The sequence below is a fragment of the Nyctibius grandis genome, chromosome 8 (genome assembly GCF_013368605.1).
Source record: "Nyctibius grandis isolate bNycGra1 chromosome 8, bNycGra1.pri, whole genome shotgun sequence".
Classification (NCBI taxonomy): domain Eukaryota; kingdom Metazoa; phylum Chordata; class Aves; order Nyctibiiformes; family Nyctibiidae; genus Nyctibius; species Nyctibius grandis.
Window position 1 is genome coordinate 39,105,003 of NC_090665.1, and position 23,622 is coordinate 39,128,624.

At 50.4% G+C, this 23,622-nt stretch overlaps 1 protein-coding gene across 1 annotated transcript in view; it reads right to left on the reverse strand.

Annotated features, from left to right (window-relative positions):
• Nucleotides 1-23,622, reverse strand: part of ZSWIM5 (zinc finger SWIM-type containing 5) — a 101,562-nt gene that overhangs the window by 27,733 nt on the left and 50,207 nt on the right. Inside the window, exon 2 of the mRNA XM_068406779.1 lies at nt 2,351-2,707. Coding sequence (XP_068262880.1) covers nt 2,351-2,707 — 357 coding nt within the window. The remainder of the gene's footprint in view (nt 1-2,350; nt 2,708-23,622) is intronic.

Below are 23,622 nucleotides of genomic sequence, written 5' to 3' on the forward strand. Positions count from 1 at the left end.
CCAGATGATCCCCTTGCACAAGGGGCATTCCCCAGCGAGCCCAGAGTGCTCCCGAGGTGCAGAATCAGCTCCTCCATCCCATATGCTCACCACTGACATGGAAGCAGTAGCCCAGAGGCAGGTGGGGAAGACCCGACTGCTGACCTGAAGCTCAACAGACCTCTCCTCAGATGAAATGGGGGAAAAATTAAAGGATTTCTGGAGAGGCTGTTCTTGTTCCAACGTGTAATAACCTCAGGCGTCCAATGCACACACTGGGTTACTGTTTGGGCTGCAGAGGTTGGCCGGCCAAAAGCCACCTTGGCCTCAACCCTAAGGTGAACGAAGGTGTGACCCCAAGGGTCTGAACTAGATGCGGCCAAGAAACACGCACAGAAGCGCATAAAGCTCTGAAGAATTTCAAATCCCAGAATCAGCGACCCTCTATCAATGCGTGAACCACAGCTGAGAAGGGCAAGATAGGGGAAAAATTTGGATCCCCTTCAACTGGAGCCCCCAAAATTGCTCTCACATGCACAGCATCTCTTACTGCATCTGCGCTTCATTGGCAGGACGAGGAGGGCAAAGCTTGCAACAGTGTCCAGGATCAAGAGCTGAAGCCCTGGACAACATCACTCTGAACTTGAATGCAAGGTTTTTTGAGCCTTCCTTTTCACAGGGTGCAACACTTATGAGTTCTAGATCATTTTAAGATCACCTTTAGATCATCTCATCATCCTAAGGCTGATCTGCATCCTCCCCCAGGATGAGACGAAGCTGTTCTGCTTGCAGAGGCATTTACTTGCTTGCGACCCCAGCTAGGCAGCCATACGGGCGTCGGAGAGGTGCCACCTTCTGCTGGGTAAGTCAGCACATCTCTATCGGTTCAAAATCGCGTACTGGAGTGCGTGAATTTGCCCAAGTCTGAAGGGACAGAGAATTTTTGCTTTGTTTTTTAAAACCACTTGTAAAAACAAGAGGCAGATATTGAACCGGAGCCAACATCTGTATCTTTGTAAGACTCTCAATCACCAGCCTTTTGCTGACTCTAGAGCAATAAATATTCAGACCCTTAAAAGCTTTTCTTCAATCTGCTTAGGAGAAAGCAGTCTCAAACAATGGCCAAAATGGGATATTGCCCAACCTCAGCTTCAGTGGATCAGGTCAGGGAGGGAACGGACCTCACCAGACTCTTGCAGTAACACAGCTCCTCATTCTTTTTTAATGCCAAAAAATGAGGAAACCCCCCCAAAAGCCAATAATTTAGAGCACAACCACACACGCAGCAGATGTGGCCCAGCGAAGGAGACAAAAGCCTCTCCCAAGGCAGAAGCAGGCATAACCAGATAGAGGGAGGGGAAAATATCTGAGATCAGAGCTGCCATCACCCCTATGGTGGAGGTGGACCCCTGGCCTTCAACTCTACATATGGATTCAACCAGTTCAGATCCTATTTTAGGCTGCATATGGGGCTTTTCATCTTTGTAGCACTTAACAGGCACGTGTTAATCCCCACAACGCCCTTCCGTGGTAGATAAGCGTTTATTATCTCTGCTCTACAACTGGTGGGACAGGCGTGGTGGGGAGCAGCTCATTGTTGCAGACCCTGGGCAACCTCAGCTCCTGGGTTCCTTGGAAAGACATAGCGCGAGCACCTGGCTTGGGCTGATGAAGGGAGCCTCAGGGCAACTCCCCAGGGAGCCTGGGCCACCTCCTGAGCCATCGGGCAACTGGAACAGGGCTGGGATGGGCATTGTCCCCCAGGGGAGGAAGTCAAAAGCATCTTCCAAACACAAAGCCCCAGGACACATCTCTGCTGCCTTTGTGCAGTAAGTCAGGACAGCAGCACTAATTTATTATGAGCAAATTAACACCCATAGAGATTAAAGCTTTATCTCCTGCCGGCTCAGCCGCATCTGACTTAGCAACGTGCAGGGCTGGGCTAACACAGTGTCCCCACACGCTGGAGGAGCCACGTCCGCACCGCACCTCTCGCGCCTCAGGATCCCAGCACCATGTCCTTCTGTGTTGGGGACTAAATGTGCTCCCTTCCTCTACTCTTGGCTTCTCCATCCTACTCCGAGCTGTGTCTTGTGCACTGCCAGCCTGCCTGCTCTGCCTTTTCTTGCCTGTTGAAGCCCGTGTTTGACGGATAAACATATAAAGAAGAACAGAGGGCAAAACACGTGGCCAACCGATGTGGTCCCAACACCCATGCATTAACATGAGTTTGACACCGCCACCTCTCTCTGTGCAGCAACAGACAAACACGGCAAAATGAAGGTCATCACCACCAGTGTGAAACCACCACCCCAGCCCCAAACGCAGAGTGAATCACTGCCAAGCCACCCAGGGAGGAGGGAGGAATTACCGTGCACTTGGTTGATCTCCGAGTTGGACGACAGGATCTCATCAGCCAACTTCTGGGCAGTGGGCAGCACCTCGGTGTGGTGTGCCGTGATCAAATACTGAACAAATTTCTGGAGCTGGTCCCTGTTCATCTGGAAAAGGGTCTCTGAGATGGGAAGACGGAGTTTGACCTGGTCCGGCTTACGGATCCTGTACAGCGAAAGCGCCACAACGTGGGCACAGTAAAAAATGTCCTTGTTCCCGCAGCCACATGTCACTGAGGTGATTTTGCAGCGGTCGAAGCTGATGGCCACCTTGTAGGTCATCTCTGGTTCTGTTGCAGTTGCTGGCTCCGTTACTGTCCCACTGAGGTGGAACCCTGGAGAGGGAAACGAGACGAGGGAAAAGCCAGATTAGCTTCCCTCTGACCATGACCACCCACACAAACTCTGAAAGAAGGACAAGGCCAGCCAAGGCTGCTCATGCATCGCTATGTCAAGGAGCACACCACCCAATGCACACCATCCTGGTGGCTTACACCCAGCAACACCCAGCCTGCATACGAACACACTTCTGCATCAACACACACATGCAGCCAGACTCATCGGCGAGTTTATTTAACAGCCAAACCCTCAGGGGAAGAGCAAAGCTGCTCGGTTCCCATTTGTTTAAGAGTCTCTCAGACTGTTTCTCTCCCGGGAGTCATCTTCATCCACACCTCTGTCTCACTGAATTTGTAACTCACGTGAGAGAGGGCTGGCAGAAAAAGGCCAGGTTTTCTTTGATGAGGCAGACAAAAAATCCCACAAATTAAATGCAATGCAACTCCAATTTCAGTCCCTCAACCAGGCAGAATGCTCCAGGGCATGGCCACAGCTCTGAGCTCTTCTATGCAGCGGGAACAAGGAGCACAGCCCAAACCATGGGCTGGGGGGAAACTTGTTTGTTCCTTGAGCTCCACAACATTTTCTGTCCCCCTGTGAGCTCTTGAGCTTTCCATGAAATACTGCTGCCAGGGAGCCAGCCGCTCATCAGCACGATCCATGTGTTGGGCTGCAGGGACAGCCCAAATCACTCACACAAACGTTACGGTGCTCCTGACAGCCCGCACTGTACTGCGAGGGGCTGCAGCACCTTCAGGCACAAACCATGAAAAAAAAGCCCCAACAAGTCCCCGAACACAAGTGAGGAGCATGAAACGGGAGTTGGAAGGTCCTCTGGGTCCAAGGAAGGTGGATGCATCAAGCAAGCAAGGGATAAAGTCAGCGAGAAAAGACTGGATTCCCATCACCTCAATCTGAAAGCCCAGGGAGCGTTTCCCAGGAGCTGGCTGCTGAGGAGGCTACACTTGCCCAGCCACCTGGAAAAGGGACATCTTTGTTTCCCCCATCCATTGTCCTTGTTGCTCCGAGGAGAATGAGGCTGCATGAGGAGGTTAATTAATGTGGCTGGGGCCACCCAGCACCCCCATGTCAGAGCCTGGCATGGTACCCAGGATGCAGCACCCTTCTCCAGCTCTCCTCCCCAAAGAGGATGCTCACTTTTCTCTGTGTCGCTGCAACCTTATTAAGCCCGTGTTTGTACACAGGTCCCTGCAGAGCCTGCCGTCCCCCCGGAGAAGGCAGCAGACAGCTGAGAGCCCTACAATTAGCAACAGAAAAGGAGAAGGCGAGGGGTGTGGGGGGGGTGGGGGGGAGATTAAAATACATTAACTGCATCAAACCCTTGTGCGTTTGCCAGCTCTCACAAAGGCTTTCCGAGACAAATTCTACCAGAGGTTTTTAATAAATGGCATCAAAACCAGCTATCCACTGCCAGTCTCTTTAAAACCACGCCAAAAACCACATTCAAATCTGATTAAGCGGCAAGGAGGTCTGCTTTCACTTTAGCGCAGGGGAGGGGGAAAGCAGACCTGCTCTGCTGCCATTGCCCGAAACCCACCCCGCACAGCCGGCAGAGCGGGAGGGGAGGGATGGACAACCCCGCACTGCCCTCTCGCTCGCACGCTGCCAGGAGTGGAAGTGTGGATGCGGAGGTGCTGGGCTCGGGACCAGTGCAGCCAGGGGCTGACAAGCCCCCCTGCCTCGCACAAGTTCACCCCCCGACAGCCAAACTATATAAATCCCGAGGACAAACTCCAAAGTGTTTATGTTTTACCACTTCTCTGGTCTGCAATGCTTGGCAGGCAGCTCCGACTCACTGCCAGTTTCTCCCCAGTTTACTTTTTGAACAAGTTAAAAGGACTGGAAACGACGTTCCTGAGCAAGAATGTATGTATATAGACGTATGTACACCCGTAGGCACACACGCACATATATATAAAACCCTCTAAGATAAATTACTAGCCATAAACACTGCCTTCAAACACTTACTTTAGCAGTTTCATGGGCCAGACCCCATCTGGGGCTAACTGGTGTAAGGCTGGAGAAACTCCTTTAACCAAACAGCCTGTTTCAGGCAGGTGTAAGTCTGAAAATACATCAACTGTGGTCTGAACCCAGCCCCTCGAGAGAAAGGAAATTTGCCCAGATACTTCCCAGGCTGCTCTCAGGCATCCTAAAAGCTGTGCTCTCCCATCCGCTGCAAGAGCCGGTCCTCACAGCTCTTAGCCGGCGTCTGCACGTCCAACAGGACCATTCAACGCATTGGCAACTGCCAAGTTCATCTGGCAGACGAGCCCACAGTCAAGTACCAGTTTAGATTTTAGCCATGGTGGCAGCAGGTCTACTTAAGATAAACTGGGAGCTCTATACAAAACATTTATCAAAAGCTTAGTCCAAAATTAAACATGGTGAAAGGGGGAGAGAGGAGCTGGCAGGAGCAGCGGCATTATTTGGGAATATTTACATTAACGGGAGGCCAGCCTGCAGCTACCATGCTGTGCCCTGCTCTGTGGCCAGGCCTGCACCCCAGCACCCATGGGTGGGAGATGGGTTCACCACCTCAGCAGTGATGGGTATCACTGTCCCAGTGAAAAGAGGTGGTTAAAAGGTAGGTTGTGAGGTTGTGGTGTGGTTACTCCATCATCCATCGAAGCACTCACTCCTGGTCCCCATAAAACCCTGATGCTACAGTCACCAAGAAGCTACAAGTCACCCTGAAGGACAGCTGTCACCGTACCCTCCTTGGCATTCATCTCATGTCCCAAGAAGCACGTGGGGCAGGTGATACCGGCACTCCAGCAGAAACACAGCCCTGGCCACAGACACGAGGTCTAGATTGCGCCGAAAGCAAAAACAAATACTTTCCTCTGTGTCCCCCCTGCACATTTCAATTTAAGACGTTCCTACAGCTGAGTGCTTATCTAGGACTTCATCTTCTGCTCCTTAACATAAGCTAATTTGGTGTTTGATTTGCTGCCAGCAAAGTGACAGTGCCAGGGCTTGAAAACCATGGAAAAGAAATAATTAAATACCATCTTTGTAACTACAGACTCATTACACCACATCGGAGCCCAGCTTTGCTCCAAGAATGACGTCGCCTCCTCCCTGCCCCAGAACAGCCTCCCCTACTTTTACCAGGATGGTTCCCAGTGGATGTCTCTTTAATCCAGGTTGCAAAAGGAGCTAAGTGTTCATACCTGCCCCAGAAAGAGCACAGAACGGTGCCACGAATGTTCACAGGCACACAGGGCATGACAAGCACATCTTCTTCCTAATTCCACTTACCCATCAAGTGGAGACAAAACATCGGAGCAAGGACTTTTCATTAGTGCAGCAGGATACTGTGCCTCTGATTTAAATTAAAACAGACCCTGCAAATGTCTTTTGGGAGTCTGTGAGCTCCACACCAGTGGCACTTCCAAACTCATCAGCTGGGCAACACTTTCCTCTCTGGAACTGATAAACCCCACAGACTGTGAGGAGCACAGATACACAAGACAGCCCTGGGCTCTGAAATGGCTATAAAGGATCAAGCCTTTAGCAGGAGCTTCAGTGCAGGAGACTTTGCTATTAAGACAAGACAGTTAAGGCCTCAACAGAAGTGTCTTTAACCATGATGGAGAATTCGTTGATCTCTAAACCTACTCAACCTTTGCAAACCCTTCCAGTTCTGTAAGAGCAGCCAGAGTCTTTCAGCTGGGCATTTTTAACCCAGATGTCCACAAGCCACCCATCAGAAAAGACTGCTAGCCCATCCTGCAGCTCCAACCCACCACCAGGCCGGCTGTGGAGACCCCTAGTCTTGGATCCTCCAGCAAACCACTGAAGGTAAAGCCAACGTTCAAGTTGGTTACACCAAAATACCTGAAGTTCAGAGATGGGCAGACCATAGCTGGAAATTTAAACCCCAGAAACAAGAAAAAAACAGGAGTAATCCTTTCCCTTCTCATAACTGTGTCAGCTAGAGCCCTCCAACACCCACAAGGAGGAGGAGGGAGAGAAGGACCCTGCAGCTACAACACTAGACAGGAACTTGAGAGCTCAGCTCTGCTCCCTCTGGCAGTTGCTGCTCGCAGCCATCCCCCAGATTTCACACGGCAACCCAGGCAGAAGTCACAGTTGTCATTCGCAAAGTTGTGCCATTTGGAAAAATTAGCTCACTCTTCCCAGGCACTCGCTTGCCTTTCACAGAGCCTTAGTGCAATCCTGCCAGGGAAGCAGCCTTCATGCCACAGCAGCCATCTCTAGGACCTAACCCTGGACCAGCAGAGACCATCTGAGGTTGCTGCACTGGCATTGTTGCGCAGGAGGACTGGGACCAGTAATGCATGGGTAACACAGGGAGCATTTCTTCATGCCCCTGTGGCTCCTCTGCCTCCTCTGCAGGCTTTGCTCGGTCTTCATGGAAACCCTGAAGCGGGGCAAGGAATTGTTCTGTAGAGAGAAACGTGCAACCACATCCACCCCCCTGAGCAAGTACCACTGGCGGGATGCAGCCAGACGTTGTACATAAAGAACTCACTCCCACATCTGGCTGCCAAAACCTCAAGCAACCTCCTAGTAGCCAAGGCTGGTATTTCGGGCAGGATCTGTTAGGAGCAATACAACATGAAGTCCATCCAGGCAGTTTCCTGAAGGCATGAGCCGCATCCCCCTGCATCCCGGGTGGAGAGGGGCGGCTGTGGCCAGCAGCGGCTTGGCTCCTCACTGCTCTTGTGCCTGGTGCTCAGCTCCCAGGACCCCACCGCTAGTCAAAGTAACCCCATTGCAAGTCTGTCTTTGGGCAGCTCTGCCTTCAGGCAGGCAGGAGCTCTGCAAAACCGAAAGGGAACGAATACACGGATATTTATGGGGCTCAGCAGATGCAGACGAAGTAAACTGAAATCCTCAGCACAAGTCGTATACACTAGGTTAACATGACCCAAATATATTTTTTTTTAAATTTCCAAACCACAGTGGAAAGGTATTTTAAACTGAAGCGATTCCAAGCTCTTTAGTGATTAAACGGACTGCAGCTCCAGCTCTTAGTGGAAAAAACATTTGTTTTTCCACTGTGTGAAAGCCATAACTAGCAATGAATAATAATTGCTGCACCAAGTGTTATTTATAAGCCATTCTTGGTCACATTTCCATGCCTCGGAACAGCAGCTTTCCAAACGTGAACTTAAAATTGGTCAATATTTGTAACGCAGACAAATCCACAGGAGGAAGGTGTCAGTGTGCTCGCACGGTGGGAAGCCGAGGTTAGTAACATCTCCCAAAGCTTTCTAGCTTCTAGATCAATTCCTCCAGCCGGCTGATGCTGACAATTGCTCAGTCCCTGACCTTGCAGTTGGAAAGGAGATGGGCTCATGAACTCATTTGCACATGACAATGCTCTGTCGAAGTGAATCATCTGCCTCCGATAGTAACGGAGAGTATGGCGCGCCCCAGCCCTCCCGGGCTCCATTCAGCCAGCGCGGGGCTGGCCTTTTGTGCTGCCAGTGCAAGAAAGACTCCGCTGAAGATGTGTGCAATTAAACCCACTTTTCTTGTTGCTCTTTTGATTCAGCGCGTCTCAATGAGAGGCACCCTAGGCAGGTGTTGTCACACACAGATAAAATGTGCCTTTTCAGAGCACTGGCAGACAAAAAGAAAGAGGGTAAGGCTGAATCAATTGCCATTTCTCCCTTGCAAAACAGGGAATCCAGGCTTCCAGTGAGTCAATGAGCAGAGCTGCTCTGAGTTTACATCCTCCCTCCTCCCTAGAGCACCTCTTTTTGTGACCACAGGCAAAGGTGTTGCCGCTGAGCGAGACCTCAGCAGCGATGGAGGAGGCAGGCAATGGCTTGGCCGGGAGGATGCTGCCCCAGCAGAACCCAGCCACGCTTCCTCAGCTGTACACTTTCCCCTCTCAGCCCTCCTCCACAGGACCCACCATGCTCCTGTCCTTTCACAGGCCTGGAAAAGCACCTCAGAGATAATGAAGACCATTAAAAGCCCCCGGTTAGGAGCTGGACCCATGGCTGAGCTGATGCCTGCGGAGCCATAACAAAGGGATGTGGCTGAGTTGGAGATGATGTGCAGTGCCTGCAAGCATCCCTCTACGTACCTATGGCCTCAGACACCAGCCACCATGGGTTTAGGAGAAATACTGTGTCTCCAGGCAGGCCGGCGAAGAAGCACGAGCTGCAGCTGCAAACAGAGATGCAAGCGGGGCTGTTTGTGCTGGAGGGAGCCGTAAGCTCCTCTGAGCAGCTGAGTAAGCTGGAGGGACGCTCTCTCTGCCATCTGCTCTGATCCCACAACACCTCCTGCAAATGAAGAGTCAATCCGCTGGTTTCTATCCCTGTTAACCTCTAATCAGCCACGAGGACCAGCCTCTGCCTTGCTCTTTATCCGAGCCAGCTAATGCGTGAAGCACACCACGCTTCCCATCTGCTCCAGCATTACTAGAGTTAAAGGACAAAGCCGTTTCCCTGTCCCGAGCATTCACTTACACAGATGCCCTTGTATTAACTCAATTTCCCAGTGATTTCCATTATTACCCTGACGAGATTTCTGGTGTTTGTTTATCCAGGAGCCTGGAATGGAGGTTTTTTTCCTCCCCCTACCCAGCTCAGGGGGTGGCTGGACCACGGCCGTGTTCCAGCAGGCTGGTCCCATTCTGTGACATTCCCCAAAAATATTCAAAACTGTTCCCCCATTCTCTCCCTGGCCTGCAGTGCTCTTTGTTGCCCACCCAGACCTGAAGACCCAGGATTTTTAGGTCTTTGTTGCTAGCCCCAAAGCCAAGACCACCCCCCTCCCAGCATCACCTTCCACATCCTTCCGCCTCCCGCCAGCAAATGGGTTTTTAATCTACCCAGATGCGCAACCCTTGGTCCAAAGACATATGGTTTGGGGGAAGACGTTAAAAAATACAACCAGTTAAAGCTCGGACTGATTTCCTCTGCTAAGGTGCAGCCCTGCAAGCTGAATTCCTCCGCTAGCAGCTCAGATTTAACACAAACCAATCCAAATGCCATTTTTGCAGCAGCATAAGCAACAGAAAGGACTTGAAGAGAGGAAGGGTTCACCGCATCTTTGCTAACGTGTGCTGCCCACGTAATAACTGGTGGCAAAATGCTGTCAAGTCTCTGCTCTTTACTGCTACAGTATATCTCATGGTAAGCTTGAAAGTAAGGAGCTTTCTTAAAACCACGAGAAATGAGAAAGATGAGGATGTGCAGTACGTTTTTTGGCAGAAGTGGTGAACGCACCATCTTTACATCAAGGGAGAAAAAGCGACCCATCTCTCTGACCATTCCAAAAGCATCCCCTCTGCTCTCATGAGTGGCTGTGTCTGAACAAGGAGCAACACAGTTCCTTGTTACAGCTCAGGTGTTTTCTTAACAGATGCAGGGTTGTTTTCAAGCATGAAAGAAAATATCCATGGGGAGGAAATACACTTTTGCTGGAGTTTCCGGGCTTGTGCATCCCATCAGTTGAGCTGCCGCAGAGCAGACCCAGCCCCGTGCTGTCACCACCCCAGCTGCCTCAAGGAAACCGATGGGAGATGCCAAAACCCACATGCGAGGATAAGCTGGGGGTCACCTCACGACTTCAATGGAGACACCCAGATTTCCAACAGCTGAGAAGCTGGCTTCTAGTACATAAAAGGGCTTTAATTAGGAAATGCCTCTTATCCCTCCATGCAAGTGTCGCTGTGATGGTCCCCACTAATCTTCGCTGCAGTCGAAAGCAAGCGGAGCAGCGCTCTTCCCTTCATCGTCTTTTTTTTATGTGGCGATTCACATAACTCTTAGCCCCACAAAAACATAATCCCGACGCCCAAAAGCAAAGCGCCTCCAATACCAAAGCCCTTAACCTCCTGTTCCTGGCTTAAAGGCTCATCCCTGGGTACCCTCTGGTCAGGGAAGAAGTGGCTCCAGAGCCAGGGACATCCTTTTCTCTCTATGGATCTGCTCTCCTTGCTGCCCTGCTTTTTTGGAGACAGGAGACATGGCCTCCCTCCCGCATGGACAGCTTCTCCAGGTCTGTCTTAGCCTCGGGCTAGGGAGCAGCTTTGGATTTTGTCCCCAAATACACAAAGATAAATTGCATTCAATGCATATTTTGCAATTCAAAGCCAGCTCTGGGATCGGGCCACCTCCATACCGAAATCCAAACTCAACCCACCAATATGGAAAATCAAAAGCAAAACCAAGCCTAAGAGCCTCCTGACTTGTTTTCCTCCCACGTTTTGGTTTTGCACAGGGCAGGACTAGCAGCCAGCTTAACAAGGACCAGAATCAAACCAGGGCACCATGCAGCAATGGAGGGAAGCAGGACACCACCCCGCTCCTCCCTGAGACACCAGATCTTAAAATAGCAGCTCTACAATTTATAGGGAAGTTATTAGTGATAATTTTCCTGGCCCTCAGAAGCCTTCTGAGGGAAGGAGGCAGCCTAGATTCAGTACAAAAATCTGCTCCAAATTCTTCCCAAAAAAGACATTTTTTTCCACTAAGAAAAGCTTTATTTTTTTTTTTAAAGGGAGGCTAAAGTCTGACTTTCTAAGTTATTGGCAATGTTGTTAAACGAACATTATATTTATGAAGCGTTTCAATAGCATTTGTGGTAATGGCCTCAGCAACAGATTTGCTCAAAAGGTCAAATAACTTCCTTCTGAAAACCTCGCTTTTAAGCACAGAAAAGGGCTCTGCATTGAAACTGCTCCCCTAAAGTGGAAAAAATCTTTGAGATGACACCGTTTTGCTGTTTCTGCTCTCCATTCCCCATTCGGGAGTTGGGCACAGACCCCTGGAATAGGCACCGGGACAACCCCCCCTCTCCTGCCAATTTTTACAGCCCCCATTTATAATAAACCCGCCTCTCTTTTTTTTTTTTTTTTTTTTGCTATTGAATTTCACTTAGAAGACCAGAGCCAAACATTTTTTATGTTGTAGAAATATTATTATACTTAAACAGCTTAGCTCACTTCAGTAGCTTCACAAAAACTTAGTGGTTTCCTTTATTCCACCCCTCCAAACCAATAAAGCTTAAATTTTGGAGCTTATTAGGGCTGCTCCATATAGGGAAATTAACTACTCATTGCAGAATAAATTATTCAGCAATTGCTATTCCAGATCAGCCTCCTCTGTGGACATTTTATTTCAGAATCATTTTGGGAAACTTTGAGAGTGTATTAATTATTCCTGAAGGAAAGGACTTTAATTCCAGGACAGGGAGTCATTCAAATAACTCCTGCACACCAGCGGCTGGGCTGGTCACCAGCCCTTGGTGACAACCCTGACCAGAGCAACCCCAGAAAAGGTGGTGAGAAGGGGTGGTAAGCTAAGCTTGGGAAGGTTGATGCTGAATTTCAACATCCAGCAAAAACTGAGGTGAGGGAAAAGCACACACCTTGATTTCATGTGGGAAAACCATTTTTCCAGCTTTCTTTCAACCCAAAGGCTGCAAAGTGAGAGAAACCATCTAGTGAACAGGCATCATGAGATGCAACATCTGCCCCACAGCGCTGGGGAAAGCGGCAAATGATTCCTGTCCCTGGCATCTCTGCACAGAGTCCGGAAAGGGTAAGCTACATGGGGACCTTCAGCAGGACCACACTTTGGAGGGAGGAACGCTTGCTGTCATGTCGTGCTTCCCACATCTCCATCTTGGCTCTGTGTTCTTCCCGCAAGAGTCCTGCCCGTACATAAGGGTGCCCCATCCCATTGGTCCCTCACAGGAGGGACGCCAGCACTTACGCGGGTCCCTGGGAGGTCGCAAGGCTTTCATCCATCATGCACGTGAAGCGTGTTGAGGGTATCTGAAAAGGATCAACTTTGCCAGTGGAGAGACCTGCAGAGCATCCAAGCATGCTGTGGCAGCTGCGAAGCCCAACTCAACCTGCTGGTGGTTGAGTTTTCCGCCTCTTCCACATGGACCAGGTTTTTCTTGGGTATTCTACAGTCCTACCAAACTATACATCACACCCAAAATTACTCAGACAACTACAGAGTCAGCTCCGTGGAGCCCAGAGGCCGTGTCAGAGCAGCTAGACTCCTTGCCATCTCCTGGGCATGGCCATTTCCCCAAGCCCCACAAATGGTATCACTAAAGCAATCCCTGACACACTCTCCACTGCCACCCACGAAGTTCAACACACTTCAGAGGGCAACGGCAAGGCAGTGTGTTCAGGCACTGTAATAAAAATTGAAGAGGGACAAGACCAAGCCAAGTGAGGCAACCACATATGAGTTCTTAGTTGCCAGTATCTCGTCTCTGGTGAGACCCTGCAGTGAAGTTTAGGGTCACAGCTGATGAGCCGTCAAATCACCCAATTTTGCATGACGAAAACCCTCCGCAGAACAGTCACTACGCTTTAAATAACACTTTAAAACACCTTTTGATCACATTAATTTTCACATGACCCTTCTGAGAAGTCGGGAAGGCACCAGGAGGTCTGCAGAGCAGAGACTTCCTAGGCAGCCCTCCTTGCTTGAAAGGAAGACGGTTGGGAGACAGATGCCTGACAAAGATGCTCTGCTCTCCTGCGTCAGCAGTTTTCACCATCTTTAGCACGCAGGCATTTCATGAGAAGCAGATTCCCGTGCAGTGATTTTAAGCCCCTCTCGGGTGCTACCCTTTCTCCTTCTGGACACATGTCCCCAGCATCTCCTAGCAGCAGGCCACCTACCTCTGCTTTAGCGAGGAGCCTGCAACTGGAAAGCTGCCCCAGAGGATCCACCATGCACAGGAAAACACAAGCCCTCCTGTTTTTCAAGTTCAAGGTAACTCCATGACTTCACAGCCTTCAGAAACACAGAGGGCCACAAAAGCTGATACCCAGAGGGACGCGAGCCATCGCTTCATTGGGTCGGGAGTGCTGTACGGGCTGCCTCTGCGAAACTTATGTTTCTGATTAAAAACTTCACAGATTTTTTTTTTTTTTTTCCTGGAAAAACATTGTTATTCAATCCACCGCCTAGAACGCAGGCTCCTCCGTTTGCCTTTGGTGCAGTGCAAACATCTAAAACGACACCACATAATGACAAGATCTGTCATCGGGATGGCTGGGGCTACAGTAGAAAAGAAAAACGAGGGAGCGATCCATTCCTTCTCCCTGGAATTCATCACAATTAAACCAAAAGGAAACCTATATTGTGCAGTTAACGCTAAATACACAGGACCGAAGGGAAGGGGGAAAAGCGTGATGCGAGACATTTAGTGGCGGTTTTCTCCCATTATGCGGCATGAGGTCCTTCTGGTGGTGGATGGAGAGTCTCCAGCTTCTCTAGCCACAGACCTAGTTCAGTAATTAAGTCCCAAAGTGAAAGGGAAAGGGCTGCAATATCCCAGCCAACTATCTGTTGGCTGGCTGAAATACAACCTGAAAGCCCCACTGGAGTGAAACCCCACCCCTGTCGCCCCCCACAACTCCTGGTTTGCCCGGCTCCTCAGCGGGGTGAGCCAGTCAGTGGACACCACACATGCCAGAGGGTTATCAGCAGATTTATCTCAAGTTGGAATTGGAAGCAACCAAAAATGCAGTGAGCTCAGTACAATAGGACAGAAACAAAGTAAAAAGCAAAACCAGATGAGCGCCTGGGGAGTGGACTCTTCTCTTCCCTTCGAAAAGGGAATCTGGTAATTTGAGAGAAGGCAGTTTCACCCACAATCTCAGCAAAGGGTTTTAGGAATCGCCCTAATCAGCACATAACCCAAGTATTACATGGTATTAGATTGGGAAGCAGTGGAGCAAACCCTTGAAAAACGGTCCACAGACGCCCCCAGAAAAAGGGGAGCAGCCACACACCATGGGTGACACTTCCTGGCTTGCGGGTCTCTCACCTGGCCAGCCAGCAGAGCACACCCAGGGAGCTGCACCCAGCTGGGGATCTCCCCCAAGAATGGCATCCGCCACCTTCCCCACCCTGTGCTGAGCCAGGAGCAGGGTCCCTCTTCACGCAGCCGGGAAACTGAGGCAGCGAGGTCTGGCAGCAAAGTTGAGCGCCGTGGGGCAGCCGGCTGGGAAGCACTGAGCAAGGGATGCAAGGAGCCCACACTCCGCCGCTGCCTCCCCAGGAAGGAAACCTCCAGCCCTGCCTTCACCCTAAGCAACCTTCTCTGGCTCCGCCTGGAATACCTGCAAGGTTTTGTATAAACTCCCATGGTCGGGTTTTCCAGGAACCACGGCCACCAGGCTGAACATGGCACATAATTGCAAACTAAAGCGTTGTAGGAGGGTCAGGGCTGACGCTGGGAAACTCATCCTCGACGAGATGACACATGAAAATGGATCCATGCAGGTGGATTCCATCCTGCCCCAATGCTGGATGCTCTAACCCAGATTCTCACAGCTGCTTACCAACTCCCACAGCCTCCTGCACTGACAGTGTGTCAGGCATCACATACCCTCACACTCAGGTTTTGCAGATGAGGAACAGCCAGGAGATAAAACACAGAGAGGCCTTTTTCTCCTCCAAGAGGTGCCATCTCAGCCCCCACCAGGACGCTGGCCCACAGTGCATGCCCACGAGTAACGGCAATCGGACCATTTGGGGTTGAAAAGCCCCAACCTGTGGGGTCGGGGAGAAGCCTGGCCATCACGGGCACCTCGAGGAGATGCAAGTGCGAGCTCAAAACCACACAGAAAGGTGCAGGAATGAAACTCAATTTTCTTCCCAGAGCTCCTCACCTTTTAAGTAGATACGATTGTTCTCATCGTGGCTCAGGGCTTCTGAGCACTCAGGTTTAGTTGTTTGGTGATGTTATCACTCTGATGCACGTACAGCCAGGCTCCAGCATCATCTCCATGTTCCCACAGAAAGGGTACGTACAGTGCCCAGGGCCAGGCCACCTCCAAATGAAACACAGCACCACCTCGTGTGGGTGTCTGAGGGATGCAGCTGTGGGTTTCTGGCATATAAAGAGGGCTAAGACCTGGTACCACACATCAAACGATGATGCTTGCCTAGAAGAGCAACGCTGGGATTGCCCAGCGATGCACAGGGGAGATGTGTCTGTCCAGTCATGCTGGGTTTCAAACTTACCCAGAGCTAAAGGAGACTGAAGCCCCAAAGCTCCCAGCAAGACCAGCTTAATTCCCCTGAGCCCTTGCTCGGAGACCTACTTGCAAGACTACACCCACTGCTTGTGTGCACAGGGAACGGTAGTATTTTACCAGGTCTGACACCAATGTGCCCACCTCAACAGTGAACAGTCCCTGCAACAACACACATGCTAAATTAAAACGACTGCAGCCTTCAGTAGTCTCTATCTCTAAAGAGCAATTGCCATTACTTATTAATTTTCTTCCTCAAGATAAACAAGAAATTTATTAAAATCTGAAATAGATAGAGAGCACATGGGGCAGCAGAGGGACAGGAGGTTGCCACTCACCTTTAAAAAATAAATACTTCTACGCTGGATTACACTGTCCACTTGCTGTTTCCCTAGCAGCTATTTTCCACACTCTGCATTCCCTCCACAGGAGAGGGAAACCTCACAGGCCTCTATGGCAGGTCAATGGCTCAGCCATCTTCGAGGGGAGGAAGCAGGTTTTGGGACCTAGCAGGTGAAATGCAAATAAAAACAGAAATTTAGAAATAAAAGTTAAGTGCATCTTAGTGATGAACATATCTGAAGATGTCTACAGGCTGCTCTCACGCCTTGCCATCTTGCAGAGGAGGTGTATTCTTTCAAAATCAATTCAGTTCCTTGTTTAGAGAAGCCACTCTGTTAAAGCTAGAGGCGAACTCATCATGGACAGAGAAACCAACACTTCTCAGGAGAGCTGAAAGCAGAGTCTCACTCCATCCAGCCTACAAGCAGGTGATGCTCACAGGTGGAACTGAAGGCACAAAATGCTTCAACACAATTTCTCACATCATCTACAGCAAGGAGAAATGGCTGGAAGGATGACGAGGAGCAGAGTTCCCATCACACTCACAATGTACATTTGCAAAGGCAAAACGGCATCTGTGGATCTTCCACCCATGCAACAGCCACTCCAACAGCCTTGCTTTCATACATCCCTCCTTGTTTCTCCAGTCATAAGGAAAGGATTAACTCTCATTGCGCTGGCGACAGCCATTTTTATCAGTCGCACCGGTACACTAGGCGAAAGTAGAAGCAAATGACATTCCCAATATACTCGACATTTGTGCAGGCAGTAGTGCATGGGAGATTCGAGGGAAACAAAATGCACAGCAGATAATCAGGACACCTAAAATACAAGCAGCGAGTTCACAGTCATGGCTGCCTTCAGTCTTGGTGGTTTACTAAAAATCAACCTGATTTTTACGTGAGCAAAGCTGAGCAACAGCACTGAGGAAACCTCTGGGGCAGTCGCAACCACTCTACCCTGTGGGACCTCTAGGATGCCACAAAGCCCTTATCCCTCAGCCTTCCCCTTAAGGAAGGTATGAAAACCCATGCTAGCATCCTCACGGTCTCCAACCATGTAACTGGTAAGAAGTGCAGCTTTGGGAGCTCTGTGCCACCAAGAGACATTGCTGGATTTGGGCAATGGGCATGAAGTGTGTTGGGGGGAAACACCACCAGACCCATAAGTCTGAGTAAACTAAACTAAAAAGAAATGAAACCCAAACCCATTGCTACATCAACCCTATTGCAGGCTCTGTTGAGCTCAGCCAGCCTTAACCGTTGTCTCCTTCTCCTACTGTCCCCTGGACCACACCAGCCCAGGGGGGCTGTCCCAGGCACACCTTTGCCATCCCCAATGCCAAACACTTGGGAAATGCTATCCTCACTTGATGCCTTCAGAAGATGTGATGACCGAAGGGTCACCAGTTGACATTTCCAGGCTCTCCTGCAGTGAGTTGGCAGCAGAAACAGCACAGCAGAGGCTGGTGCAAGCAGCAAAGCCAACAATGGTCAGTCCAGCCTCTGGTCACCCTCCACCTTCCAGTCCATCATTCACCCAGCCTGTGTTCTGCTCCTTCGCACCCAGAGCAGGCTGTGGACATCAAACAATCTCCAAGGCAGATGCTGCTGAACCCACCTACTTCCATTGAAGACACAAATTAAACTCACCTTGAAATTTTCAGGCGCCTGCATCTGCGCCGACTGGATATTTAAGCTGACACTTTTGCACGTTCACTTTGTCTGAAGCCAACAGATCAATCTGCTTCAAATACAGGAGATCTCTTTTTAACACTCCAAAGCTAATGAAAAAAAATCCCCTCTGGTGAAAGGACAACACTGGATCAGAGGGGTGTTATTAGCCCTTAACCATGCAAAGTTGGAAGCTTGTCCCCTGTTTAATTCTAATACTCCGACTCTGCAAAACATTAACTGTATAAATAATCAAATACTTCACATGACAGAGCCATACTTCCAATCTGGGGCCAATAACCCAGAGCGTAATAAAGGGTGTAGTCTTCTGGGCTGAAGGATTTCCAGCGCACTCCAAAGAGCAGAACAAAGGCGGTCCCTTCCCCCTCCACCGCCTTCAAAGCAAAAGCTTTCAGTTGCTCGGCAAGACCACATCAAGCCAGAGCACAGGCATGCGAACGGTATGTATCTCATCACCCCCCGCCGCTCCAGAGACACACACGAAACCACCAGCCATTGTGTGGTCTCAGCTCCATCAAACAGCTCGAGACCCCTCCTCAAAAACCCACCTCTTCCTGGCCTCGCCGGCTCGCAGCCTCCGAGCATCCCTCTCGCCTTCACTCCGCACCGCCGGGGAGGTGACGCAGCAGCAACCCAGCCAGCCCACGTCAGTCCCAGACGTGGACCCTTCCACCAAACCACCTGGTGCTTCTCCAAGAGGAGCATTTTCCTGGTGAACGGCGCTTGGGTGAGATGGGAGCTCCAGCTCTCCAAACACCTGTGGTCTTCTGCCTGGCTCACAGGGGCCAGAGACTCAACACTGCTGAAAACAGTTTCCATCGCTTGTAATGAGAATCACAACTGCCTGGCACCTCTGAAACAAAGCTCTTGCCCTCTTTGGGCTTTGGTTTCCCCGACCACAAAGCTAGGATAATGTCCCTTCTGGGCCTCACTGGGGTATTTTAAGGAGCAGGCTGAAGTTGTTTTGGCTCGTTAGGAAATGACTGGTGCATTTACAATATGCTGTGGAAAGATAGATCTACACAGGAAAAAAGCCCGTTTGAAAGACGTTAAAAATGAAAAGCTGCATTAAAAATATATAAATCTGATGCTGACCATTCCCCTCTTCCAAGGTCAAGATAAGGAAATTTTTTTGAATATGTAATCATCTTATGTCCAGGACTTCCCTGGTTTAGACTGATGCTCTCACTTTAATGGTGACTGAAAAGCTTCAAGTGATGTTTGACAATCAAAGTAGCAGCAGCCAAATGGAGAAACGTTCGACCCACAGCCCTGGCTAAAACTGCACTTTCAGTACTTCTGAGCTGACTTCAGAAAATTAGTATTGGCTTTGCCAGAACCCAGGAGAGCAATTCTGCATTAATTATCACTCTCGCTCTGCAGACAGACATACAAAAAATAAAGACAATTGCAAGGCTTGTTCAGAACAGGGGATCCAGCACCAGGGCTTGGCACAAACATTTTCTCCTTCAAGTGTTATTCAACCATCCAGCTCCTGAAGGAAGCCCTTGACTGGACCTATGCTGCATGGTAAAGCATGGACTCACCACAGCCCATATGACTTCTGTCCACATTGATGAGTTTAGCTTCAGCGCATAGCATCTGAGCTGTACAAAAAGTGACCCGAGGTCAGACAGGGGATGTGTTGCCAAGTCTTTTGCTACAGTGAGCATGAAGCCCCTCTGGAAGTGGTGCGAAGTCTTCTGGGACATTTGCTGGCACACCAGCCCCACCTCACGCCTGCACCACCTCTACTCCTGCAGAAAGTCCATACGGACATGAGCGCAGGTGGATCAGACCGAAGGGTGGGCTTGCCTCCCAAGCAGGGCAGTCACACCAAGACCTGCATCCTAGGGAGGAGCTCTGCTGACTCCTTCAGTCAGCTGCATGGGCAAGAAAAGACCCATGTCCCCCACTTCACACTGCAGACCTAGCTGCACGGTTGAGCGGTGCTGCGTATGGTCCATCGTACCACCTGTATATTATTAATTAGACCAAAGCAGTGCAGTCTGTAGTGTGCTGGTACAGGAACCTGCTTCAGCAGCAAGTTCCCCTGCTTCCCCCAGCAGGACCCTGATTTATCTCCCTCTCCTGATGAATGGGGAGAGCGCAGCTGGGATGTACAAGCACAGACAAGGACTCTTGATTTTTAGCACATCAACCATGGGGTGGGGGAACCCAGGTGTTGCACCCTGGGAAAATGCTTTTTCTGGTCACCCATCATTTTCAGTTTGCTCCTCTCAGCACCCCCATGAAGCACAGACAGCATGTACGAGAGCATGAGACACCTCTTCATGGTAGGGGTCCCCAGCCTACCAGCACTGATTGGAGTAGTTCAGGCTTGCTTAAGCCCAGCTCTTTGCAGACACAGCCTGTCCCACGTGCACAGACATAGCTTGAGAGTGTACAGAGCAAATGTGAACAGGAGAAGGGTCCCAGATCCTTGGGACTTGGTCCCGTCAAAAAGCCACATTGGAAAGGGCTTAGCAGCGCTTTACAGCATCCACAAGCAGGTTACAGCAAGTAATTCAGATGTCATTCAAATTACTGGTGCGGCACCAAGGGAACAACCCTATGTGAGCATTGGACACGAGGTTCTCAGTCCCTCCCGGCTCCCTCACCCACGCTGACATGCTTCACAGGCAAACTGCCCATGCCGAGAACAAGGAGCCTGCTCCAGGGCTGATTCCCACTGCATCTCCCATCCTTATTTAAAACACGAGGTAGCTGGTTTCCCTGTTCAATGTACTGCAACGCCACCTGCGCTGAACAGGCTTCGTCTAAAACACAACCCGCTGCCTTTCCAAGCCAAGGGGGAGATGTTCCCCCAGTTTGCAAAGAGGAATTTCAGGAACTCTTAAAGCCAAACTCTTGGTCTTCCTTTCCTTGACATAGCAAGACAGAGAAAGCACCGCGGCTCTCCGACTGCTGCTTTTTATGCCAGCTCCTTCAGCGAGATGGAGCTGCTTATAGCACTCTTCCATCTCATGGAGTTGCCAGGGACATTACCAAAGGACCACGGGCATTAATGAAAGTCACTGTTAAACAGATTTCCTATTGGAAAGGTTAAATCTTGAGGATCATTCCCCTACACACCCATCCACAAAGGGAAAGATTGTTTTTAAACTCAAACAAAACAAGCAAATTCACCCAAATGACGGTGTCCCAGCCTTTGGTGCCATGACTGCCAAACCCAACACAGCAGCACAGTCCTCCAGCTGCTCCCTGTCACATTGCGTTCTTTTCCTGCAATAAATGCAAAGAGACCTTAGGAAAAAGAGAGGACAGACAAGGGTCCTTCTGAAGCAGAACAACCCCATGCCTCATGGGGCTGATGGAAAAGCCCTGCCAGGATTACGTCCGGCAGCAAGAGAGCTCACACCAAGGGCTCTGGGGAAGCATCTACGCAAGCTTTCCTTGCGTATACGCTCTCCCCTAGACACCTACCACCGCTCTCACCTTGGAGGCACAACACTCAGCTACCTGCCCAACAGGCCAGAGCCCAGGTGGAAGGCGCAAGAAGCCCCAAAGCAGGGGAGAGCTGGCAGCACCACACTGCACATGTCCAAGATGTGGGGACTGGATTGGCTGGATGGCCGAGACCAGAGAGTGGTGGTGAACAGGGCAAAGTCCAACTGGCGGCCGGTCACTAGCGGTGTTCCCCAGGGCTCAATTCTGGGGCCGGTGCTGTTCAATATCTTTATAGATGATCTAGACGTAGGGATTGAGTGCACCCTGAGGAAATTTGCAGATGACACCAAGCTGGGTGGGAGTGTCGATCTGCTGGAGGGTAGAAAGGCCCTACAGAGGATCTGGACAGGTTAGATAGATGGGCCGAGACCAACGGCATGAGGTTCAACAAGAACAAGTGCCGGGTCTTACACTTTGGCCACAACAACCCCATGCAGCGCTACAGGCTGGGGGAAGAGTGGTTAGAAAGCGGCCCGGCGGAAAGAGACCTGGGGGTGCTGATCAACAGCCAGCTAAACATGAGCCAGCAGTGTGCCCAGGTGGCCAAGAAGGACAATGGCATCCTGGCCTCTATTAGGAATAGTGTAGCCAGCCGGTCTAGGGAAGTGATCGTCCCTCTGTACTTGGCACTGGTGAGGCCGCACCTTGAATCCTGTGTCCAGTTCTGGGCCCCACACTTCAAGAAAGATGTTGAGGTGTTAGAGCGAGTCCAGAGGAGGGCGACCAAGCTGGTGAAGGGTCTGGAGGGTATGACCTATGAGGAACGGCTGAGGGAGCTGGGGCTGTTTAGCCTGGAGAAGAGGAGGCTCAGAGGTGACCTTATTGCAGTCTACAACTACCTGAAGGGAGGTTGTAGCAGAGCCGGAATCAGCCTCTTCTCCCAGGCAACTAGCAATAGGACAAGAGGACATAGCCTCAAGCTTTGCCAGGGGAGGTTCAGGTTGGACATTAGGAAGAATTTCTTCTCAGAAAGGGTCATTAGACATTGGAGCGGGCTGCCCAGGGAGGTGGTGGAGTCACCATCTCTGGATGTGTTTAAGAAAAGACTGGCCATGGCACTTAGTGCTGTGGTCTAGTTGACATGGTGGTGTCAGGGCAATGGTTGGACTCGATGATCCCAGAGGTCTCTTCCAACCTGATTGATTCTGTGATTCTGTGACTTGGGCTGGAGGCACACAAGGCAGCCAGGATGCTGTGGTGGAGCTGCTGCCGCCAACATCCTCCTACACCACCCACCACTGCTCCAGCACCACTGGCAACAGGCGGTCCAGACCTGGGAGGTAAAGCCAAGACCTGCAGCAGAATGGTGAATGCAGAGGCAGGAGAGCCAAGGGCTCTTCGCCTCCCACGCAGCCATGGAACCATGGCCAGAGAGCCCCTTTTTGACTTGCATTTCCTCATGCTGACAGAAAATTCAAAGCTGATTTTTACTCCTGACTTGCATATCCTGAGGAGGAGGGAAAGAAGAAAAAAAAGCTAGGCCATCTGCTCAAGGTCCCTGCAGCAGAGGAGAGGGCTGCACAGAGCGATTCCCCAGGCAGAGCCCTGGTACGACTTTCAGGTTGACTTGGCTGTTTGATTTCTTCAGTGTAATTTTGGACCCAGATGTTTTACAACGCACACTATCGAGCGCGTACATGCGAGGAAGCTAACTCTGATTTGAATATCCCTGAGAGTACGTTGCTCTTATTAAACACACTCTGCAGAGCTATTGCTCCATGCGGCATTAGATAGTGCAAGACGTTCTGGTAGACTACAAAAATTGGCCCATAAAAAATAAACACTTCTGCCTTACTAAGGGCATCTGGAAATGACCCAGAGGGCTTGTCTATTTTCATTGGTAGCATTCTTGTACAACAGGAGAAAGAATTTGGTTGTGAATTTAGAGCAAATGTTCCTCAAACACTTACAAGCAATCCTTCTTGAAAACATCAGCAAGCATGCCAGTCACCCAGCTTCCCATGGGGAGAGCTGGAAGTCCCATTTCACACAGGCTTTCCCCCACAAACTCTCCTTCCTGCTGCCTCTCAGTAAATCACATTCTTGAGGAAAGAGACTTGTCTCAAACACAGGACCCACACACTCCCACAAGCATCCAACCCCACCACGGCACACATGGGGCAGGGGAAGACAAGCCAAAGCAATGCACAGGCAGCCCTTTGCTCCTTTGATAGCAAACTGTGGTTGTGAAAGGAAAACCCACTAACACTGTTTGAAGTTGATACATTGCTACATTTGCACTCCCCACAGCTATAAATTTCTGCCCTGACAGCTGGATGCAGCATCAGTTCAAATCCAAGAAGCAGGTTCCTCCTTGGCATTTATAGGTGCAAATGTAAAACCTCCCTTTGTGTGCTGGCGTGACCATGGT